The sequence below is a fragment of the Myxocyprinus asiaticus genome, chromosome 44, assembly GCF_019703515.2.
Source record: "Myxocyprinus asiaticus isolate MX2 ecotype Aquarium Trade chromosome 44, UBuf_Myxa_2, whole genome shotgun sequence".
NCBI classification, from domain to species: Eukaryota; Metazoa; Chordata; class Actinopteri; order Cypriniformes; family Catostomidae; genus Myxocyprinus; species Myxocyprinus asiaticus.
In genome coordinates this window covers 24,372,078-24,392,113 of record NC_059387.1, presented here as the reverse complement: position 1 = coordinate 24,392,113, position 20,036 = coordinate 24,372,078, and the positions used below count along the sequence as shown (strand labels likewise).

The 20,036-nt window shown below is 37.3% G+C and overlaps 1 protein-coding gene across 2 annotated transcripts; it reads left to right on the top strand.

Moving 5' to 3' along the window:
* Window positions 1-378: 378 nt before the first annotated feature.
* On the top strand, window positions 379-14,571 carry LOC127434364 (armadillo repeat-containing protein 1-like). Of its 2 annotated transcripts, none has more exons than XM_051687051.1 (7): window positions 379-593; window positions 3,988-4,196; window positions 5,611-5,702; window positions 9,389-9,578; window positions 9,809-9,925; window positions 10,223-10,297; window positions 11,618-14,571. In XM_051687051.1, the coding sequence occupies exons 2-7, from the start codon at window positions 4,035-4,037 to the stop codon at window positions 11,807-11,809; spliced, it is 828 nt and encodes a 275-aa protein (XP_051543011.1). In that variant the 5' UTR covers window positions 379-593; window positions 3,988-4,034; the 3' UTR covers window positions 11,810-14,571. The 2 variants fall into 2 exon arrangements, with proteins under 2 accessions (XP_051543011.1, XP_051543012.1); XM_051687052.1 differs by having other exon boundaries at window positions 379-657.
* The last annotated feature ends 5,465 nt before the right edge of the window (window positions 14,572-20,036 follow it).

Sequence of the window (20,036 nt, the reverse complement as noted above, 5' to 3'; positions counted from 1 at the left end):
TACCCTGAAACTAGTTTTAAAAATTAATTACCACAGCTGCGAAGGGGGTTAGAGAGAGTGACAGTAAATCAGACATCTTCTCCTATTTTACTGTCTTAATCCACAGCTCTCTATTTTTACTTCTGGAAAGTCATTCAGATGTAATAGTGGATTTTTAATTTTTCTCTTGGAGCAAATGGGTAAGTGAAAATAATTTTTGCTGTCGAAGTTTACCCTGCAAACGTTTACTTCCGCCTTCCAAAACCCGGAGTGTGAAAAAGGCCTATTATCACAGCTTTTTTTGTGAACATTTTAGCGTGTCTTTTAGTAAAACCCTCTCTTATTGGCCAAGAATCCATGACGTCATAGACCATATCCTCCACTCAGAGCATCTATATCCAGGATGCGTTTCACTGGGTCCTGAAAGCTCCGCTGATGATGGCCAAAAACTGACCAGAGCAGCTGTCATACAGATGTTTTACCGGTTTCACGGAAGTCGTAATTATTACGGGTCGCATTCAGTTTCGTCTCTATCACTGGTTCAGTTGTCGGCGGGTTGGATCTTTTGATTTGAGGAGGATCATCTGAATCGAGGAGCCGTCCTGGGCGTTGCTGTAAGGTTACGCGTGGACAATAGTGCAGCAACACAACACAACACAACACACAGATTGACACAAGGTTAACAAGATACAGGCGACGCAGATTTAATTAAATGCACGGGTCATACATTTAATTCGATTATTTGGTCACATCTATATATGTGTTATATATGTCTTTTTAAGAAATTCATTCTGATTACCGATTCTGCGTGCTGGCATTGTTTTTGTTCATAAACATTCAGATCCACTTGCATTTATGTGTATAGACTAAATATTATGATCCATCAGCACCAAACGTTTGCTTCTATATGCTGTTTTAGGTCCCCTATGATAATAAATCAAATTGTCATTGTCTTGTGATGCTGAAAAGGTGGTGTGTTTGTGTTAGCCGTTTAGCACGGGCCCCATTTAAAGGCCTCGTTATTAACGGTAAAGCCATAAGACACGACCTACACATGATGTGTCATTCCTATGTTGAGAGCCAATAATGTGCAACGTGTTTAGAAGATACTCCATAAATCAATGTGAAAGAGATGCACGACATGAATGTTGACAGATTGACGTCAGCCGATGCAACCCTGATTCCTGTCATTTATTGATAATATCCAACAGACTGAAAACACATCTGTTTACGCACTTTATGTACAGTTGAACTCAGAAGTTTACGTACACCTTAGCCAAATACATTTAAACTCAGTAGAAAACATTTCCTGTCTTAGGTCAGTTAGGATCACTACTTTATTTTAAGAATGTGAAATGTCAGAATAATAGTAGAGAGAATGATTTATTTCAGCTTTTATTTCTTTCATCACATTCCCAGTGGGTCAGAAGTTTACATTCACTTTGTATGTATTTGGTATCATTGCCTTTAAATTGTTTAACTTGGGTCAAACGTTTTGGGTAGGCTTCCACAAGCTTCTCACAATAAGTTGCTGGAATTCAGACAGAACTGGTTTAACGTCAGGTTTGTAGGCCTCATTGCTCGCACACGCTTTTTCAGATCTGCCCACAAATGTTCTATCAGATTGAGGTCAGGGCTTTGTGATGGCCACTCCAATACCTTGACTTTGTTGTCCTTAAGCCATTTTGCCACAACTGTAGGTATGGTTGGGTCATTGTCCATTTGGAAGATGTTGCTTCAATATATCCACATAATTTTACTTCCTCATGATGCCATCTATTTTGTGAAGTGCACCAGTACCTCCTGCAGCAAAGCACCCCCACAACATGATGCTGCCACCCCCATGCTTCACGGTTGGGATGGTATTCTTCAGCTTGCAAGGCTCACCCTTGTTCCTCCAAACATAACGATGGTCATTATGGCCAAACAGTTCAATTTTTGTTTTATTAGACCAAAGCACATTTCTCCAAAAAGTAAGATCTTTGTCCCCATGTGCACTTGCAAACTGTAGTCTGGCTTTTTTATGGCAGTTTTGGAGCAGTGGCTCCTTCCTTGCTGAGCAGCCTTTCAGGTTATGTTGATATAGGACTCGGTTTACTGTGCATATAGATACTTGTCTACCTGTTTCCTCCAGCATCTTCACAATGTCCTTTGCAGTTGTTCTGGGATTGATTTGCACTTTTCGCACCCAACTACGTTCATCTCCAGTAGACAGAATGCGTCTCCTTCCTGAGCGGTATGATGGCTGCGTGGTCCCATGGTGTTTATACTTGCATACTATTGTTTGTACAGATGAACATGGTACCTTCAGGTATTTGGAAATTGCTCCCAAGGATGAACCAGACTTGTGGAGGTCCACAATTTTTTTTCTGAGGTATTGGCAGATTTATTTTGATTTTCCCATGATGTCAAGCAAAGAGGCACTGAGTTTGAAGGTAGGCCTTAAAATACATCACAGGTACACCTCTAATTCAGTACACCTCCTATCAGAAGCTAATTGTCTAAAGGCTTGACATCATTTTCAGGAATTTTCCAAGCTGTTTAAAGGCACAGTTAACTTAGTGTATGCAAACTTCTGACCCACTGGAATTGTGATATAGTCAATTAAAAGTGAAACAATCTGTCTGTAAACAATTGTTGGAAAGATTACTCTTGTCATGCACAAAGTACATGTTCAAAAATGAGTTTTAAAGACTTCAACCTAAGTGTATGTAAACTTCAACTGTATATCTTTCATTTATTATTTTTCTCCTTTTTATTCATTTTAATATATTTTTTCAATTTAATTTTTATTTTACTTTTCTTTTATTGTTAAAGGAATAGTTCACCCCAAAATGAAAATTCTCTCATCATTTACTCACCTTCATGCTATCACAGATGTGTATGACTTTCTTCTACTGAACACAAAGATTTTTAGAAGAATATGTCAGCTCTGTAGGTCCAGACAATGCATGTGAATGATGACCAAAATGTTTAAGCTCCAAAAGCACATAAATGCAGCATAGAAGTAATCCATATGACTCCAGTAGTTAAATCCATGACTTCAGAAGTGATATGATAGGTGTGGGTGAGAAACAGATCAGTATTTAAAGCCTTTTTTACTATAAATCTCCATTTCATCTTTCACTTCCACATACTTTTGTTTTTTGGTGATACACATTCTTCATGCATATTGACACCTACTGGTCAGGGCTGGTCAAAAGTGGAGATTTAATGTAAAAAGGTCTCAAATATTGATCTGTTTCTCACCCACCCGCTTCTCACCGCTGAAGATATGGATTTAACCACTAGAGTTGTATGGATTACTTATATGCTACCTTTATGTGCTTTCTGGAACGTAAACATTTTGGTCACCATTCATTTGCATTGTGAGGACCAACAGAGCTGAGATATTCTTCTAAATATCTTTGTGTTCTGCAGAAGAAAGTCATACACATCTGGGATGGCATGAGGGTGAGTAAATGATGAGAGCATTTTAATTTTTGTCAACTTCTTTACTTAAAGTTATTTACTATTAAACAATCTTTTTTTTTTTTGGTTATTTACTATTATTTTTCTTTATATTAACATTTACTTTGTATCTTTAGTTACAAACAAACAAACTTGCCTTGCTTAATATATTAAAATATTTAACCAATGAAATGTTAAAGTAGTCTGAATTGTTATAGAGCAAAACAGGTTTCTGATCAATTTTATTCTGAAATGAATTCTATGGATTTATATTTTAAAATATAGCTATATTATACAGTTTGTTGTGCTTTCTGTCGATAACTTAAAAGCACCATGGAATGACCATGTTTTCTGGAAATGTACCATGCTGGTAATGCCATGTTTTTGGAATTTTACTAGGGTAAAACTATTGTTTTCATTAAAGTACCATAGTGTTCCATGTAAATACCACTGTACATGAATATGGCGATAATTCAAATAAGCACCATTCCACAGCCAAAGTACTTTTTAAAGGGTGATTGCAATCATCAAATGATTATTTTTTCTCTATCCCTACAGCTTTGATCTGCGTGTTTTATGTGCATGGCCCTTAGTGTGAGAGCACCATGAGTGGGGAGCCAGATGCCTTGGCTGTGGTGAATCAGCTGAGGGACTTAGCTGCTGACCCCCTCAACAGACGAGCTATTGTTGAAGATCAAGGCTGCTTGCCGGGCCTCATTCTCTTTCTTGACCACCCCAATCCACAAGTAGTCTACTCTGCGCTATTGGTAAGACGTTCACGTTCAAGTGACTTTTGTTCTTACCATATGACTTGCAAGAAATGTACTGTCATGTTTCTAAAGTCATAATTCAAATCAAGATCCTTGATAAACAGAAGATTGTGATATTATTATAATAATAATAATAGTGTTCCAGAATAGTTGACATGAAATTTCAAGCAGTGACAGCAGTGTTCTGCAGTGTGATGAGCTATAATTGTTCTAAAACTATATTAATTTTCTTATGTTTTTGTGTAATTATTTATTATACTTGCTGTTTTTATGTCCTCATATTAATAAAGAGAACACAAATTTAGAATTTTTCATACAGAATTGAGTTTGTCACACAGCAGGACCATTGAAGTGAACTGCAAAAAAGCTAGACGTGGATAAAAATGATGAATGGTGACCGAGTACAGCACCTAAAATGTACACTTGACCTTTTTTCAACCTTAATTTTTTAAGCTTTGTGTTGAAAAAAATAGTTAAATATCAACTATCCTCCAAAATGAACATTGTGCTATAATAAATAAAAACATTTTTGTTTAAATAATTTTGGCAAATCCTGTCTTTTTTTTTTTTTTTTTTGGTCTCATGCTAAGTTAATACAGTAGATTAATTTCATAAGGCTTACATTACAGGTACAGTTTTCCAGGTAATTTAGCAACATTATTCATTTTAGTTTCAGTCCAGTTGTTTCATATCCTAATATTAGTATTAAATAATCAGATGATGCTCACCCAGCTGTCCATACTGTATGATCATGTCTTTGAGTTACATGACTGCCACCTGCTGTCCAGTTCAGTTACAATGCTTTATAGAATCTTTTACAGGAATGCCATGCTTTGCAGGAAGGCGAGCCATCTAATGTTTTCCCTTCCGCCTTTATAAGACAGCAGTAGACTGAGTCATCAGGTGTCAATAATAGCTCACCCACTCATGATTTACTTGTCCTCATATTGTTCCAAACCCATGTGTTTTTCTCTTCTATTGAACACAAAAGGAGATGTTAGGGAGAATGTTAACCTCCGTCTCCATTCACTTTCATTGCATCTCTTTTCCATACAATTAGAGTGAATGTTGACTGTATCTGTCATTCTGCCTAACATTTCTTTTTGTGTCGGAAGAAAGTCACACGGGTTTGGAATAACATGAGTGAGTAAATGATGACCGAATAATCATATCTCTTTAATGACAGCACTATGTATGTGTTATGTCTTTCAAAGGGACATCGCACCTGTGGTGACTTAAAGAATGCTAGAATAACACACACACACACACACACACACACACACACACACAAACTCTTATAACAGTGACCCTGGTGGTTCGTGGTGTTCTGTTAGCGGATTTATCACAGCGGTGCCTGGCAGTATGCCTCTGTAATGGCCCTGTGTGACCCTTAATGCATTTGTCCTTCTAGGCGGTGCGCTACCTGGCAGAATGCCGTGCCAACAGGGAGAAGATGAAGGGCGAGCTAGGCATGATGCTGAGTCTGCAGAACGTCATGCAGAAGTAAGTCTCTCCCATCATGCTGCCACAAAACATGAAGGCACACGAGTTCACTGCACTTTCCTGCACGAAAACCTCATCCTGCAGCTTTGGTTTGAGCAAAATGTGTGTTGTAGGCAGATTTTTAGTTCACAAGAAAGGTCGCCCTGTCATAAACAGCTATGTCTGTTTTGAGACTGAATGGGTGTGATGATGCAAGCTTGCTGTTAAAGTGTAACGTGAGATGTCAAGCAACCTGATTAGGTGCACTATTGCAGATTATGTTTGTTTATTTCGTCATGGGTTAACGTCCAGCAGAGGTCAGTTTAAGAGGTCAGACAGCACATTATGCCTTACAGCAGGGCTGTTGTCATGCAATATTCAATCCCACTTGGCAGAAGTGTCTATTTCAATTCCTGTTGTAGCTGATCACGTAAACACAGTATTACCAAATCCATTTACCATATAGCACGAAATTAAATGTTTCAATATAATTACGTGAAGTAGGCTACTTCACTGAATATGTTAGCTTAGTAGGGTAATTGATTAGCTTGCTAACCATTGGGAATGCATAAAGGCATGTTAGTTTAGCAGGCTAATCGGTTAGCATGCTAAATGAAAACGGCAAGAGAAACGTTTAATTTGATCGTTTGTTGCTTTGGTTATATATTGTTTGTGTCATTTATAGCGTAAAGTAATTGATGTATTTTCATGTTTAATACTACTTAAATCTTTTACTGATATTGTAGGATTTCCAATAAGGTATAAAATTGAATACCCAAAACAACTTCTTTCAGCCAGTGAATCCGCTTTATGGTTCAAGGGGGACTGAATATTGCATGACACCGGAGCAAACACAGTGTGACTAATGTAGTCCAGTTTACAAATGAGTGATTCTTGTGAGGCAATTCTTTTAACGCATTACACAAAAAGACTCATGAACTCATGGGTTATTTGAATCAGTCTGATGACTGTTATTTTTTAAAATGTAATTAAAAACATTGAATTCTAAACTAATTTTGTAGAATATTAAACTTTATATTATAGGTAATCTCAGTGGCATAATGTTGATTATCACAAAAAATTGTTTTTGACTCATCCCTCGTTTATTAAAAAAAAAGTAGTTACCGTAATGCTCTTAAGTGAATAGGTCCATAAATGTTAAAATACTCACGGTTTCAAAAGTATAGCTACAAGACGGAAATATTATACACGTGAACATGATTTTAGTCTGATAAAATCATTTACCTGTGTAAAGTTATATCCAATACCAGGATTACAGGGTTTCTTTTTCATGGCAGTGCAGTATATTGGATACAACTTTACACACACAGATTAGGTTAAGTTAGTGATTTTATAACACTAAAATAATTGTGAACGTATAATGTTTACATCTGGTGGCTATACTTATGAAAAAGACTATTTAAGCTTTTATAGACTGGCCCCATTCACTTCCATTGTACAGTAAGTGCTGTACTGTAACCAAGATCTTTTTTAATAGGGACAAGTCTAAATTTTTGGTGTGGAAATCAAAATTATGCCGCAAATTTTACAATTGATTCCCCCATTTGATTTGTTTACATCCTTGTATGACAAGAAGGAAATTACATCATTCTTTGTTATAAAAAAGCTTCAGAAAAGAATGTGCTGCAGGCTTTACTAATTTAAATAGCACTTCTGTAGATGTCAGCTGATGCCTTAAATATTCATGCAACTGCATAACTACATTCAGCTGCATATATCTGACGCCTCCTAGGCTAAGTATAGAGATGCAGGATCCACGTATGTGTACTGTATATTTACCACATTTCAGCATTATTTTGAGTGCGAAAGTCTGCAGGCTTTTAGACGGCGAGTGCCTTCTGTTTAACATGGAGCATTACAGACAGAAGTGCCAATGACTGGCAGAGAGCTGTGTATCCTTCTCTCAGGGCGACTCTCTGCCCGCCCCCTTCAATTCACTAGTCACTTCAGTTAGCACAGATGCCATCAAGGAGTGCCCTGCAGTTCCACAAGCTGCTCGTCACTATTTCAGTCATGCGACTTTGGGTAGAGGTCGTGTATCGGCCTGAAAAATTATGCCTAGAGGAAGTGAAGAAAACCTTCATCGCCACACTTTTTAATGTGTGCATCACTTCAACTGTTGCTCATACTAAACTTTAAACTTCTTAAACTTCTGTTAAACAACTGAATGATACCTCAAATTGTATGGCTTGTTGAGGAAACATGTGCTATTACTTTTCTAAGTGATCAGACTTGTGATTTTCGGCTGGTGGATAAATCAGGTGAAAAAAAAACAATATGACTTGCATTAAAGGAGGGACCCGAGCCATATCTAGGAACTAGAATATACTAAAGATGTCCTCTTTCTATTTATAATGCGTCTTATTTTCATGACATTTGTGAAACTATTGTTGGCCACAAACTGTAGGTTGATAAACAACTTCTTTTTGGACCATATATGAATGCTGAGGATGGGCTATATATATATATATATATATTATATATATATATATATATATATATATATATATATAGCTTCAGAAGACTTGGCTTATAGTGTACAGGTTTTATGGATACTTTTATGGTGGTTTGATATTGTGTTTTTGTCCTTTTTGTTTGCTGTGAACCATTGAAGAATGGGAAATATCTATGTGAAGATCCTTTTAAAATATCTTTTTTGTACCCTGGAAAAAATAACAGCATACGGGTTTGGAACAACAAAAGGATGAGTACATAATGACAGAATATTCATTTTTATGTGAACCATTTGAATTTGTTTACAATTGAGATATTGTATGTGGCTGTGACTATAAATGAATCAGATTTTGTTTGTTTTTTTACACGTTAAAGGTTAGTATGTTCATGCTCCATCGGTGTGAATTTTCCTAGCCCCCATGTTGCAGATTACCCCCTGCGTAGATCTGTGTCATGTCCTCTTGTCTACTGGAGAGGCGACCTTTTCAAATATCAGCACTTGACAAGCGTTGAAATGCACAAAATACACTCTTTTAACAAAATGGAATGTGCATAATTCACTCAGTTATTCTTTAGTTTTATAATCTGTTTTCAATCCTAAAGTTAAAGGGACAGTTCACCCAAAACCGAAAATTCTCTTATCATTTACTCACCCTCATGCCATCGCAGATGTGTATGACTTTCTGTCTTCTGCAGAACACAAATTATGATTTTTAGACAAATATTTCAGCTCTGTTGGTCCATACAATGCAAATGAATGGGTGCCAAAATGTTGATGCTCCAAAAAGCACATAAAGGCATCATAAAAGTAATCTATAAGAATCCATATGTGTGGGTGAGAAATAGATAAATATTGAAGTCCTTTTTTGCTAGAAATACTTCTCCCTGCCCAGTAGGGGGTGATATGCATTAAAACACAAGAAAAAGAATGTGAAAGTGATCTGTTTCTCACCCACATCTATCATATCACTTCTGAAGATATTGATTTAACCACTAGAGTCTTATGTATTACTTTTATGTTGACTTATGTGATTTTTGGAGCTTCAAAATTTTGGCACCCATTCACTTGCATTGAATGGACCAAAAGAGCTGAAATATTGTAGAAATCTTCATATTGAGTTCAGCAGATGAAAGAAAGTCATACACATCTGGGATGGCATGAGGTTGAGTTAATGATGAGAGTTTTCATTTCTGGGTGATCTATTCCTTTAACTGCGATTGTTTTTCACTAGGAGCACGTCGCCAGGTGAAACGAAGCTGCTGGCCTCTGAGATCTATGAGATCCTGCAGAACGCCAGCAGCCCAGAGGCTGAACAGGCAGAAGCTGCTGCCTCATGCCGAAAAAAAGGCCAATTCTTCCTGGGCGGCACGAACAAACGGGCCAAAACTGTGGTGCTTCAGATCGATGGGCTTGACGACTCGGTAACTGTCATTCTGCACAAAAATCCTTCACAACACATCTTGTTTAACAACTCTAAATGTCACAAATCAAGCTGCATGATGTAATGTCAGATTCAGAGTAATGGAACCCCATGTGATTATAGTGTTTAGAGGGCACATAATGATATTTGACTTTACATTGTAGAATGCCTCTGTTATATGTTTGTTCTGAATTGATACCCAATTTGACCCTGCGTGTCTCTCTTTGTCAGGCGAGGAGGAGTCTCTGTGAGGAGGCCCTGCTGAAGATCAAAGGAGTCATCAGCTTTACCTTCCAGATGGCTGTGAAGAGATGTGTGGTTAGGATCCGTTCTGACTTGAAGGCAGAGGTTAGTCAAAACATGGAGCAATCTTCAGATTTCATAAGAAACTTGAGAAATTTGATTGCATTTTTTTTTCCATTATGGTTTTGTTTTGGATGGATTTTAGTTTGACTTTTCATTTTAGTGTGTTTTGTTTTACTTTTCTTTTTTGAATTTTGGTTTTGTTTAGTGTGGTTTTTTTTTTTTTTTTTTTCCTTATGTTTAAAGCATTATTATTGAAACCCCCAAAATGAAACGCGCTATTGAAATGATTTACAACATTCATAACATTTAACAATAGCAAATGTTGTATTCACTCTTCAGGCCTTGGGAACTGCTATAGCTTCTACCAAAGTCATGAAAGCACAACAGGTAGTGAAGGGAGAAGATGGATCTGAGGTGAGTGAATAAAACAAGCACGTCTAGTGTTAAATAGTGGGCAGAATGTGCACACTAATGGCATCATTTAACCAACATTGAAATTCATAAATCATCTACTCTGTACTCTTCTTCGTGCCATTCTGTTGCTCACACAAAGATATTTTATGGCTTTAGAAAACTTTAAATATAGTACCTGGATTGTTTTTTTTTTTTTTTTTTGTCCTTTTTGAAGCTAGACAGACCCTGTTACTATCTGTTTTTGCACTATGGAAAAGAGCAACTTAGACATTCCTCTAAATTCCCCCCTTTTTTCAAGGAAAATCACATGGGTTTAGAATGACTGGAGGGGAGTAAATGATGACGGAATTTTCATTTTGGGTAATCTATCCCTTAAATAAAGCTATTTTCATCAGGCGCCTCTTGGTTCTCAGTAATGGTTAAGAGAAGATATTACATTTTGGCCAGACAGGCAAATATTCTGCCTTTTAAGCCAAATACCATGCTATCAACTTCTAGACACTGATTTAACAAAACTATCAAGAGTTACTCACTTCCCCCTCATCACATGGTCACTCACAGGATGCTCCTCTGCCCCTGAAACAGTGTGTCAGAGGACCCTGGAGTCCCACATATGCTCTTGCATGCAGTGCAAATAGGCACTGTGTGGTAAATAAAAAAGATGTGTCCTCTCTGGTTGAATTGGAAGGACGATCTTTAAATGCACCGTCACAGTCATGACCTCCGGTGGCAGTCATCCCAGCGGTCTTGGACTTTGTTTTATCATGCAGTTCCTCTTTCATCCAGCAGATGGCACACTTGATTGAATGATTCTGTAATCTGTAGCTCCACTTGATACTGGGTCCAAACACCAATTAAAGCTCTGGGAAGTAATGTTGAGAACAAAATGGCATTATAGTAAGTAGGACTGGGTGATTATTTATTGATACTTTTCAGCCTTATCGAAAAATTTCTCTCTCTGTGTATGTAGATATGTACTGTATGTAGAGTCATCAGAGTCACTATGTAAATGTCAGTTTTAGCACTGTCATGGTCAAGTTTTAACACAGAGCAGGTGGAAAAACTGGCCTACTGCCCCTGTTGTTTAATCTTATATTGCCAACAAAATAATATGGAAAATATAGTACTTATTTGCTATATTGCCCAGCCTTTAAAGTAAGATTCTATCACTATAAGTCATTAGGATATTTATTGGGGTAGTTAACTTGTCGTTTTATCATGGTTTTGGCTACTATGCCAAATGTTCCGTTTTACTTGCCAATTTAGAAATCAATACAAAACGGCTCATTGTTCCTATTGCTCTCTTTCCCTCCCATTCAGATTGTAATCCCATTCCAAGAGGACTCGGATGTGGTGGTCGAGCAGAACATGAATTTGCCAGATTATCTGCCCGAGGATGAGAGCCCGTCTCAGGAGCAGCACAAGGCAGTGACGCGATTGGGCTCCGTGCAAGACGGCGTGAGCTGGCTGAGCACAGCCGCTAACTTCCTGTCCCGATCCTTTTACTGGTGACCCTGCATGCCTCGACCCCTTACAGCCTGCCCTCGAAGCGCAAGACTGCCGAGCGCACCTCGCAATAAACTTATAACCAAGTTCCAATTTAAAAACAGCACAACAGGCTGCCTTTAAACAGTACGCGATACAAACTGCTCCGAAACTCACGTTAGCGCTGCATACGCACCACACAAGACACTAAAACGAGACAGCAGTCGGGAGAAATTCACAGAAAGCGTTTCATGTGTATCTGGCTCTTTTTTTTTTTTTTTTTTTTTTTTTTTTTGGTCGGGTACTGTTTCCAAATGATTTGCCCCAGGTCTGTTGAGGCTAAACAACCTTCAGAGCTTCGTCACGAGCGGGACGGTTCGTGGTCGTGTGGGCCATACCTTGAGGTTTTCTAAATTTGTATGAATTTGGGTGCTTTCTGATGTGTTCTAACCTTTCATCTCAGCCTTTTTGTACATTTTAAACATCTTTATTCTCATATTTGATAATCCTAATATTACGTTATCCATCAGCACGTTTTCAAAGTATGCTGTATTATTTTGCTGCCTTTTTTAGCTTGTTGTGATTTATTAATTTTAAATCCTAATTTTTTGTTTTTTCTGAAACCTTCTCAAGATGTAATCTATGTTCCTATCTGTATTTTATTTTTTTTCTTATCTGTATTTTAGGTTTAAAATGTGTAGTGATGGTTCATTGTTACTCCTCTTTAAAGGGATATTTCACCCAAAAATAAAAATTCTGTCATTTATTCACCCTCATGTTGCTCCTTACTCGTATGATTTTTCTGTCTGTTTTCTTTTTCTTTTTCCGAGGAACACAGAAGGAAATGTTAGGCAGAATGCCTCTGTCACATTTCCCTTTCATTGTATGGACAAAGATGGAATTTAACTGAATGGTGACTGAGGCTACCAGTCCCTAACATTCTGCCTAATATCTCCTGTGTTTCATGGAAGAAAGTCATACAGGTTTGGAACAACATGAGGGTGAGTAATGATTACAGATTTTTAGTTTTTTGTGAACTGTCCCTTTAAACACCAGCAGTGGTTGCTGTGCAGTAATAATTAACAGTTATGCCTCCAGAAAAGGGAAAGCACCTCAAAATAGCTGTTACAATGTGTGCAATATTAACCCGTCTTTGTTACAGCATGTGCCAAGCACCAGAGTACCTTCTTTACATTAGACAAGCATGTTGTAAAATAGATCAGGTCCTTTAGCAATTGATGTTTGAAAGTCATCTTTTTTTGTACCATTCCTAAGCTTCATCCATAGTTTTCCTTTATCAGCAAAGGCATGCTGACTATTTATCAAATGTTTTTATTTTTATTTTTTCTGTGTATTCTTTACATACATGTGTCTGAATGTTTTTTTTTCAGGGTTCATACATATGTTCATTTTAAGGATGTGGTTCACCTGCTAGCCAAATGCATGATCCTGTCAGCTCTGATTAGACGTGCCTGTCACCTTTGCATGACCACCACCAATCAGCACCTTTATGAACTGACCTCACATATCACGTTTGGGAAGTCTGCTCTGGGATGTGTGTACTATTTCCTGTAGCTGATGTTCTTATATACTTCACAGTTTAACACTGTTTCTGGGTGTAAAGTTTTTTTCACCACTTGGTTGCATTCAGTATAGGGTGTTCCCAAAAGGAGTCCTGCATACATCCATATCAAAGAACAAGTCTGTACGAAAACTTAAGACCAAAACCTTATGTTACATTTTGTTATCCCTAAATTTAAAGGGATAGATCACCCAAAAATGAAAATTCTGTCATCAATTACACACCCTCATGTTGTTCCAAACACGTATGACTTACTTTCTTACGTAGAATGCAAAAGGAGATGTTAGACCGAATGACAATCCCAGTCACCACTTTCATTGTATGCAAACAAATTTGCATTGAAGTGTTCCATCTTGTTTTACATTCCACGGAAGTAAAAGTAATACAAGTTTGGAACAATATGAGGGTGAGTAATTGATGACAGAATTTTCATTTTTGGGTGATCCCTTTAAATTTAGGGATAACAAAATGTAACATAAGTTTTGGTCTTAAGTTTTCGTGCAGACTTGTTCTTTGATGTATGCAGGTCTCCTTTTGGGAACACCCTATACTGAATGCAACCAAGTGGTGAAAAAACTTTACATTTTTGGTGAGTAAATGATGACAATTTTAAATTTTGGATGAACTATCCCTTTAACTCTTGTTTAATTGATTTGTCATTCTTGTCATCAGATTTTCTCATTATGCTGTAAACCTTCAGTGGCATTTGTAAGGCATCGGTGTTTGCGTCCTTTTGTATTTCTCTTTTGAAATAATTTGAACATATGTAATCAGCAAGGCTTTAAAAGAGGCTGTATGTTATTTTTTTTTTCATCACATCATGTTCACTTTAATCTAAACTTATGTGACCGTATTAATGTACAGAATCGAAACAGTGGCTTGCTTTTAGTTGGATCTAATATGAGAGAGGCCATCAGTATTATATTTATGAACAAAATCCAAATTGCGTTACGTTTTAGTGTCTGAATTTTATTTTCAACCCTCTTGTACTGTACATCATCCTTCATTGAAGCATTTTAAGCTATTCACTGTTACTCCAAGAAACAGAACCAAAACCCATGGTAGATTTAGTAGCTTCTCATGTAGGCCTACAGTGCATATTTTCTGTTCAATTAAAAAAAAAAAAAAAAAAGAAAGAAAAGTTTGTAGGACACAAAATTCTTGGCTGTTCACAGGAATTATATTGATTATTAAATAGATAAAATAATGTTTTGTGGTGTTTTTCGTTGGAAATTATTGGGTATCATTAGCCCTGGTTATGTTTTTTATTCCATTATGTGTGTATATTAGAATGTATCGAATTAATTACATAAGCCAATGAATCAATTTAATCACATTCAGTTGTGCTCAAAAGTTTGCATACCCTTGGAGGATTGGTAATATATGTACCATTTTTAAAGAAAACATGAGTGAGCAGGCAAAACACATTTCTATTATTTCTTATGGGATTCATATTCAACTGTAGGTTATAACAGAATGGCACAATCATAAAACAAAACATGACAACAAAGAAAAAAATTAAACAAAAGTCTGCATACCCTCAGTTCTTAATACAGTGTATTGCCCCCTTTAGCATCAATGGCAGTGTGCAGTCTTTTGTAATAGTTTTCTATGAGGCCCCAAATTCTTGCAGGTGGTATAGCTGCCCATTCGTCTTGGCAAAATACCTCCAGGTCATTCAAAGTCTTTGGTCGTCTTGCATGAACCACACATTTGAGATCTCTCCAGAGTGGCTCGATGATATTAAGGTCAGAAAACTGTGATAACCACTCCAGAACCTTCACCTTTTTCTGCTGTAACCACTGGAGGGTCAACTTGACCTTGTGCTTAGGGTCATTGTTGTGCTGGAAAGTCCAAGAGCGTCCCATGCGCAGCTTTCGTGCAGAAGAATGCAAACTGTCTGCCAGTATTTTCTGATAACATGCTGCATTCATCTTGCCATCAATTTTCACAAGATTCCCCATGCCTTTAGAGCTCACACACCCCCAAAACATCAGTGAGCCACCACCATGCTCCACAGTGGGGATGGTATTCTTTTCACTATAGGCCTTGTTGACCCCTCTCCAAACATAGCGCTTATGGTTGTGACCATAAAGCTCTATTTTGGTCTCTTCACTCCAAATAACAGTGCGCCAGAAGCTTTGAGGCGTGTCAAGGTGTTGTCGGGCATATTGCAACCGGGCTTTTTTGTGGCATTGGCAACTCGACCATGCAGCTCATTTTTGTTCAAGTATCGTCATATTGTGCTCCTTGAAACAACCACACCGTCTTTTTCCAGAGCAGCCTGTATTTCTCCTGAGGTTACCTGTGGGTTTTTCTTTGTATCCCGAACAATTCTTCTGGCAGTTGTGGCTGAAATCTTTCTTGGTCTACCTGACCTTGGCTTGGTATCAAGAGATTCCCGAATTTTCCACTTCTTAAGTGATTGAACAGTACTGACTGGCATTTTCAAGGCTTTGAATATCTTTTTATATCCTTTTCCATCTTTATAAAGTTCCATTACCTTGTTACGCATGTCTTTTGACAGTTCTTTTCTGCTCTCCATGGCTCAGTATCTAGCCTGCTCAGTGCATCCACGTGAGAGCTAACAAACTCATTGACTATTTATACACAGACACTAATTGCAATTTTAAAAGCCACAGATGTGGGAAATTAACCTTTAATTGCCATTTAAACCTGTGTGTGTCACCTTTTGTGACTGTAACAAGGCCAAATATTCAAGGGTATGTAAACTTTTGATCAGGGCCATTAGGGTGATTTCTGTTATCATTATGATTTAAAAAGGAGCCAAACAACTATGTGATGATAAATGGATTCATATGATCACTACCCTTAAATAAAATAGTTTTTTGCACGATCATTCATATTTTCAAAATCAATGCCAAAATTTCACAATTTCTGCCAAACTTTTGAGCACAACTGTAAATGAATATTTGCTGGAAAAACGCCTGCAACAATAATTCAATATATAATGAAGACTTAAATATAGTTATACTTAAATATAAATATAATATATATTTAAAATATAATTCAGAAAATTAAAATGCATTACATTATTGTTGCAGATGAGTAAATCATTGAGCATACAAAAAGTGGTTTTAGCAGGCAAAATATTTATTTCCATATTGACTGAAGCCTATCATTGGCCTACAGTCCACCAAAATCCATTTTGCAGTTGAATTCGTCAATCTGTTCGAGATTTATAGATTTATTATAAGGGATTTTCTAAGGACACGTCAATATTCACGTTTCAGAAGGATACTTTTGCAGCGTCTCACTTTGGTTGCATCTTTAGGTTCCTTTGTCAAGTTAAACGCAGTTTGTAAATAAGAAAAACTATTCTTGGAATTCTTGGGATCCCTGCATTCAGAATGTGTGGTTTGTTGTTTGTACAGCTGTGTGTTGCCAATACAACTGGAGTTACTGCCCCCTGCTGAAAACAGGTGGTACTTCATCTAATCCAATGATAGGAATATTCCTTATGGTCTGGGCATAGGATTAATTGCATTAATATTTTTAAAGGAGCAATATGTAACATTGACATCAAGCGTTTAAAATGGGTACTGCAGTCCAAATTCAAAATATTGGAGAGAGTTGTCTCCCCCTGCCCCCTCCTCCCCAGACTTGAAGCTCATGCGGGTTGCCAGGTTGAGGACATGCAACAGGAACGAGCAAACTGACAATGGCAAGCGAGGAGCCTTACACTGTAAGTTGATCAGCTAATGTATACGTTTGCAATGTTTTTTTTTTTTTTGTTTGTTTTTTTTTTGCAAATTATAAACCAGCTCATGTGGATTTTTTATAACTCTGTCAATGTTAGCTAGATGTATTGCTGGCTTCCATGGCTGCAGCGTGCTGTGTTTGCCCGCTAACTTGTTTCAAATCTAGCAACCTGGGGTGTCGAAATACTACTGGGAAATGGGCAGTGGGCGGGATCATACAGGCCAAACCACAAACAGAAATTCCGGTCTGGAATGGACATTTCAAAGTGGAATATACTGGCTGTAGCATTGTTTTCGGAGAAGCCAGTATTTCAGCTTAGTATGTTTCCTAAATCTCTGATAACATATTATGATAATTTTATGCTGTAGTACAGTAAATATATTACATATTGCACCTTTAACGCTTTTTTTATATAATCAATCCCACTCAACTGACCCTTTGCTAAGCCCCGCCTTAAAAGCGCTACTGACCAATCCTGTCTAAGCAACTGTTGCCCTGCCGCCATTACTCTGACATGCTTTGCTATTTTCCAATGACAGCCTATGGAAGTAATGTGTGTTTGAGTCACTGAGATGCCACCATATTGCTATGCCCAAACGTTCCAATGTCCCTATTGACTTAAGGAAATCATTTCATTTCAGTCAGTAAACATTAGTCATTCAATTACCAATTTTATATCTGAAATCTGCATGTACATCCCTACAATGCAAATGTCCAACACATGTAATTATTTATTTATTTATTTAAAGTTTGGAATTTTTTCCTGTTTCTTGAAAACCCGAGTAAGTTATGTATATCTATATGAAACTATCCACCTCTTGGACTTCATCAGCGAACAGATCAGCTGTATTAAAACAAGTTCACTGAAACTGAGGTAACATTTTCAGACTTATTGTGATAATCGAAGTGTTTGTTCAGAGTTGTTTTATGTTTCTATCAAAAAGTGCCTTTTTCTTGCGGTCACTTGAATAAGAGTGCACTCTCTCTCTCTATCACATTCGCAGCGGGCATGCAGAGATTGAGGGAGACAAGCAAAGTAAAGCTGGTTAAAATTAAACTGATATGGGTTCGACTGGAGGACAATGAATTAAACTGACTACAGAGAGCACTTCAATATGAAAACAAGCAAATCCCAGGCATTTAAGGTGATTTGGAAATCCCGGTCTGACTTTTTTAAAGTCCCGTTCGGGGGTAAGGACGTATTGTCACCCTAAACAAGCAGCTATTACAGCTTTTCCTACTTGCATTATAACTTGTGGACAGTTTTCCTGCTTCCTTTGGCGATCGTTGTGCTGCATTGATAGGCAGAACACCAGGGCAGGTGAATGATCCACGTGATCGTGATCCACGTATATCTTCTCCCTCGTAACGAATATTATCCATAACAAGCAAATCAAACATTAAACATGATTGTCACAAGAAGGCGAAATGCAACTGTCGTATCTGCAGGTCGGAGATGGTGAAACGGGTGTTTTCTCCTGTCAGTCATTGATGCTCTATGAGAGGTTGGGCATACTAAGATGGCCGCTCGAACACTTCCGGTGGCTTCACCTTCTGCTAGCAGCTTAACGTTGCATCAGCGATCCAGTTCTATTTATATATCAGTGGTTTGAGTACTTTTGAGCGGGTTTTTATTAAAATAATCAAAAAATAAAATTAAAATATAACATGTTGTTTTTTGTAATAGTGACACGAGTTACCCAGAGAGGATAGCCGCAGAGTTTTTCTTTCTTTTTTAAAATAATCTTTAAATAGATCTGGAGAAGAGCATGTTATGGATTAAACTGTGTCAGCCCTCATTCCCAAATGAACATATAACATCTGCAACGACACCTACATTTGCTCTAAGGTAAATTAAAGCTAAAAACAGATTGTTAATTCATTGATTCCAGTCATAATAAAAGCGATAAATGAGTGTGTTGAGATGTTATAAACAGTGAACAGAACTGTTTATAACATCTCAACACACTCATTTATCGCTGGAGGTCAATGGAGGTTATTAGATGTGTAATCACTATTAAATTACGTTTTTCTCTTTTCAATTAACTGTAATAATCATTTGCCTTGATTCTGATTCACAGTCTCCACAGTTTTTAATCAATTAAAAAAAAAAAAAAAACTTCATATAAATATGCATTACAATGTCACTCTTCATACCAGCCCATGGAAAAATATTATCTATTCCGTTTATGAGAAGATTTAGCCAAAAACCGCATAGTTCATGGCAATCTCTCATTTATTCCAAACGGGGAGTTCTGCAGAGCTTGTCAGAGTGAGCAACTGTAACCAAGAGGAGCGGAGCTCAGCGAAGGGTCAGTTAATGTCTTAAATAGACAGGCCTAGTTTTAATGAATATCTCAGTCCATCTTTTCAATAGAATGGCAGTAGATAGTGTCATTCCATATACCAAATCTAATGCATGCAATATGTTTTGGTGAGAAACAATCCAAAATGTAATTTATTTTTTAAAATCTTGACATCCGTTGCCTGTTCAAAATGTCACATGTGATCACGCGAGAACTTGCAGCAAACAAAACAAGTAGTCATGTGAACACACGAGCCACTGAACGTGGTTTTATCATGAAATGCCTTCAAAAAAAAAATTGGGATATGACGGACAGGTCGCATGGATTACTTGTATGGTACTTTTGGATCCTTTTTAAAGTGAGACACTTTCCACAGCCAATGAAAGTGCTGCAATACTTATTATTGTAAATGCACTGCGTGTTTTATTGTTGCTGGGAAATGAGTAGATGGTATATTTGAACATTTTTAATATAATATTATTTATTTATGAAGTGTTATTTTCTAAAACCAGAAGCTCTTCCCCCGTGATGATATGTCCTTGTCCATTGTGTTGTCCAAAAAATGTGCGTGCTCAAAGCCTAGAGTGACCGCCGCTTTATGGGATAAGGCATTGCGCCAGAATAAACATAAAAATTAGCTACA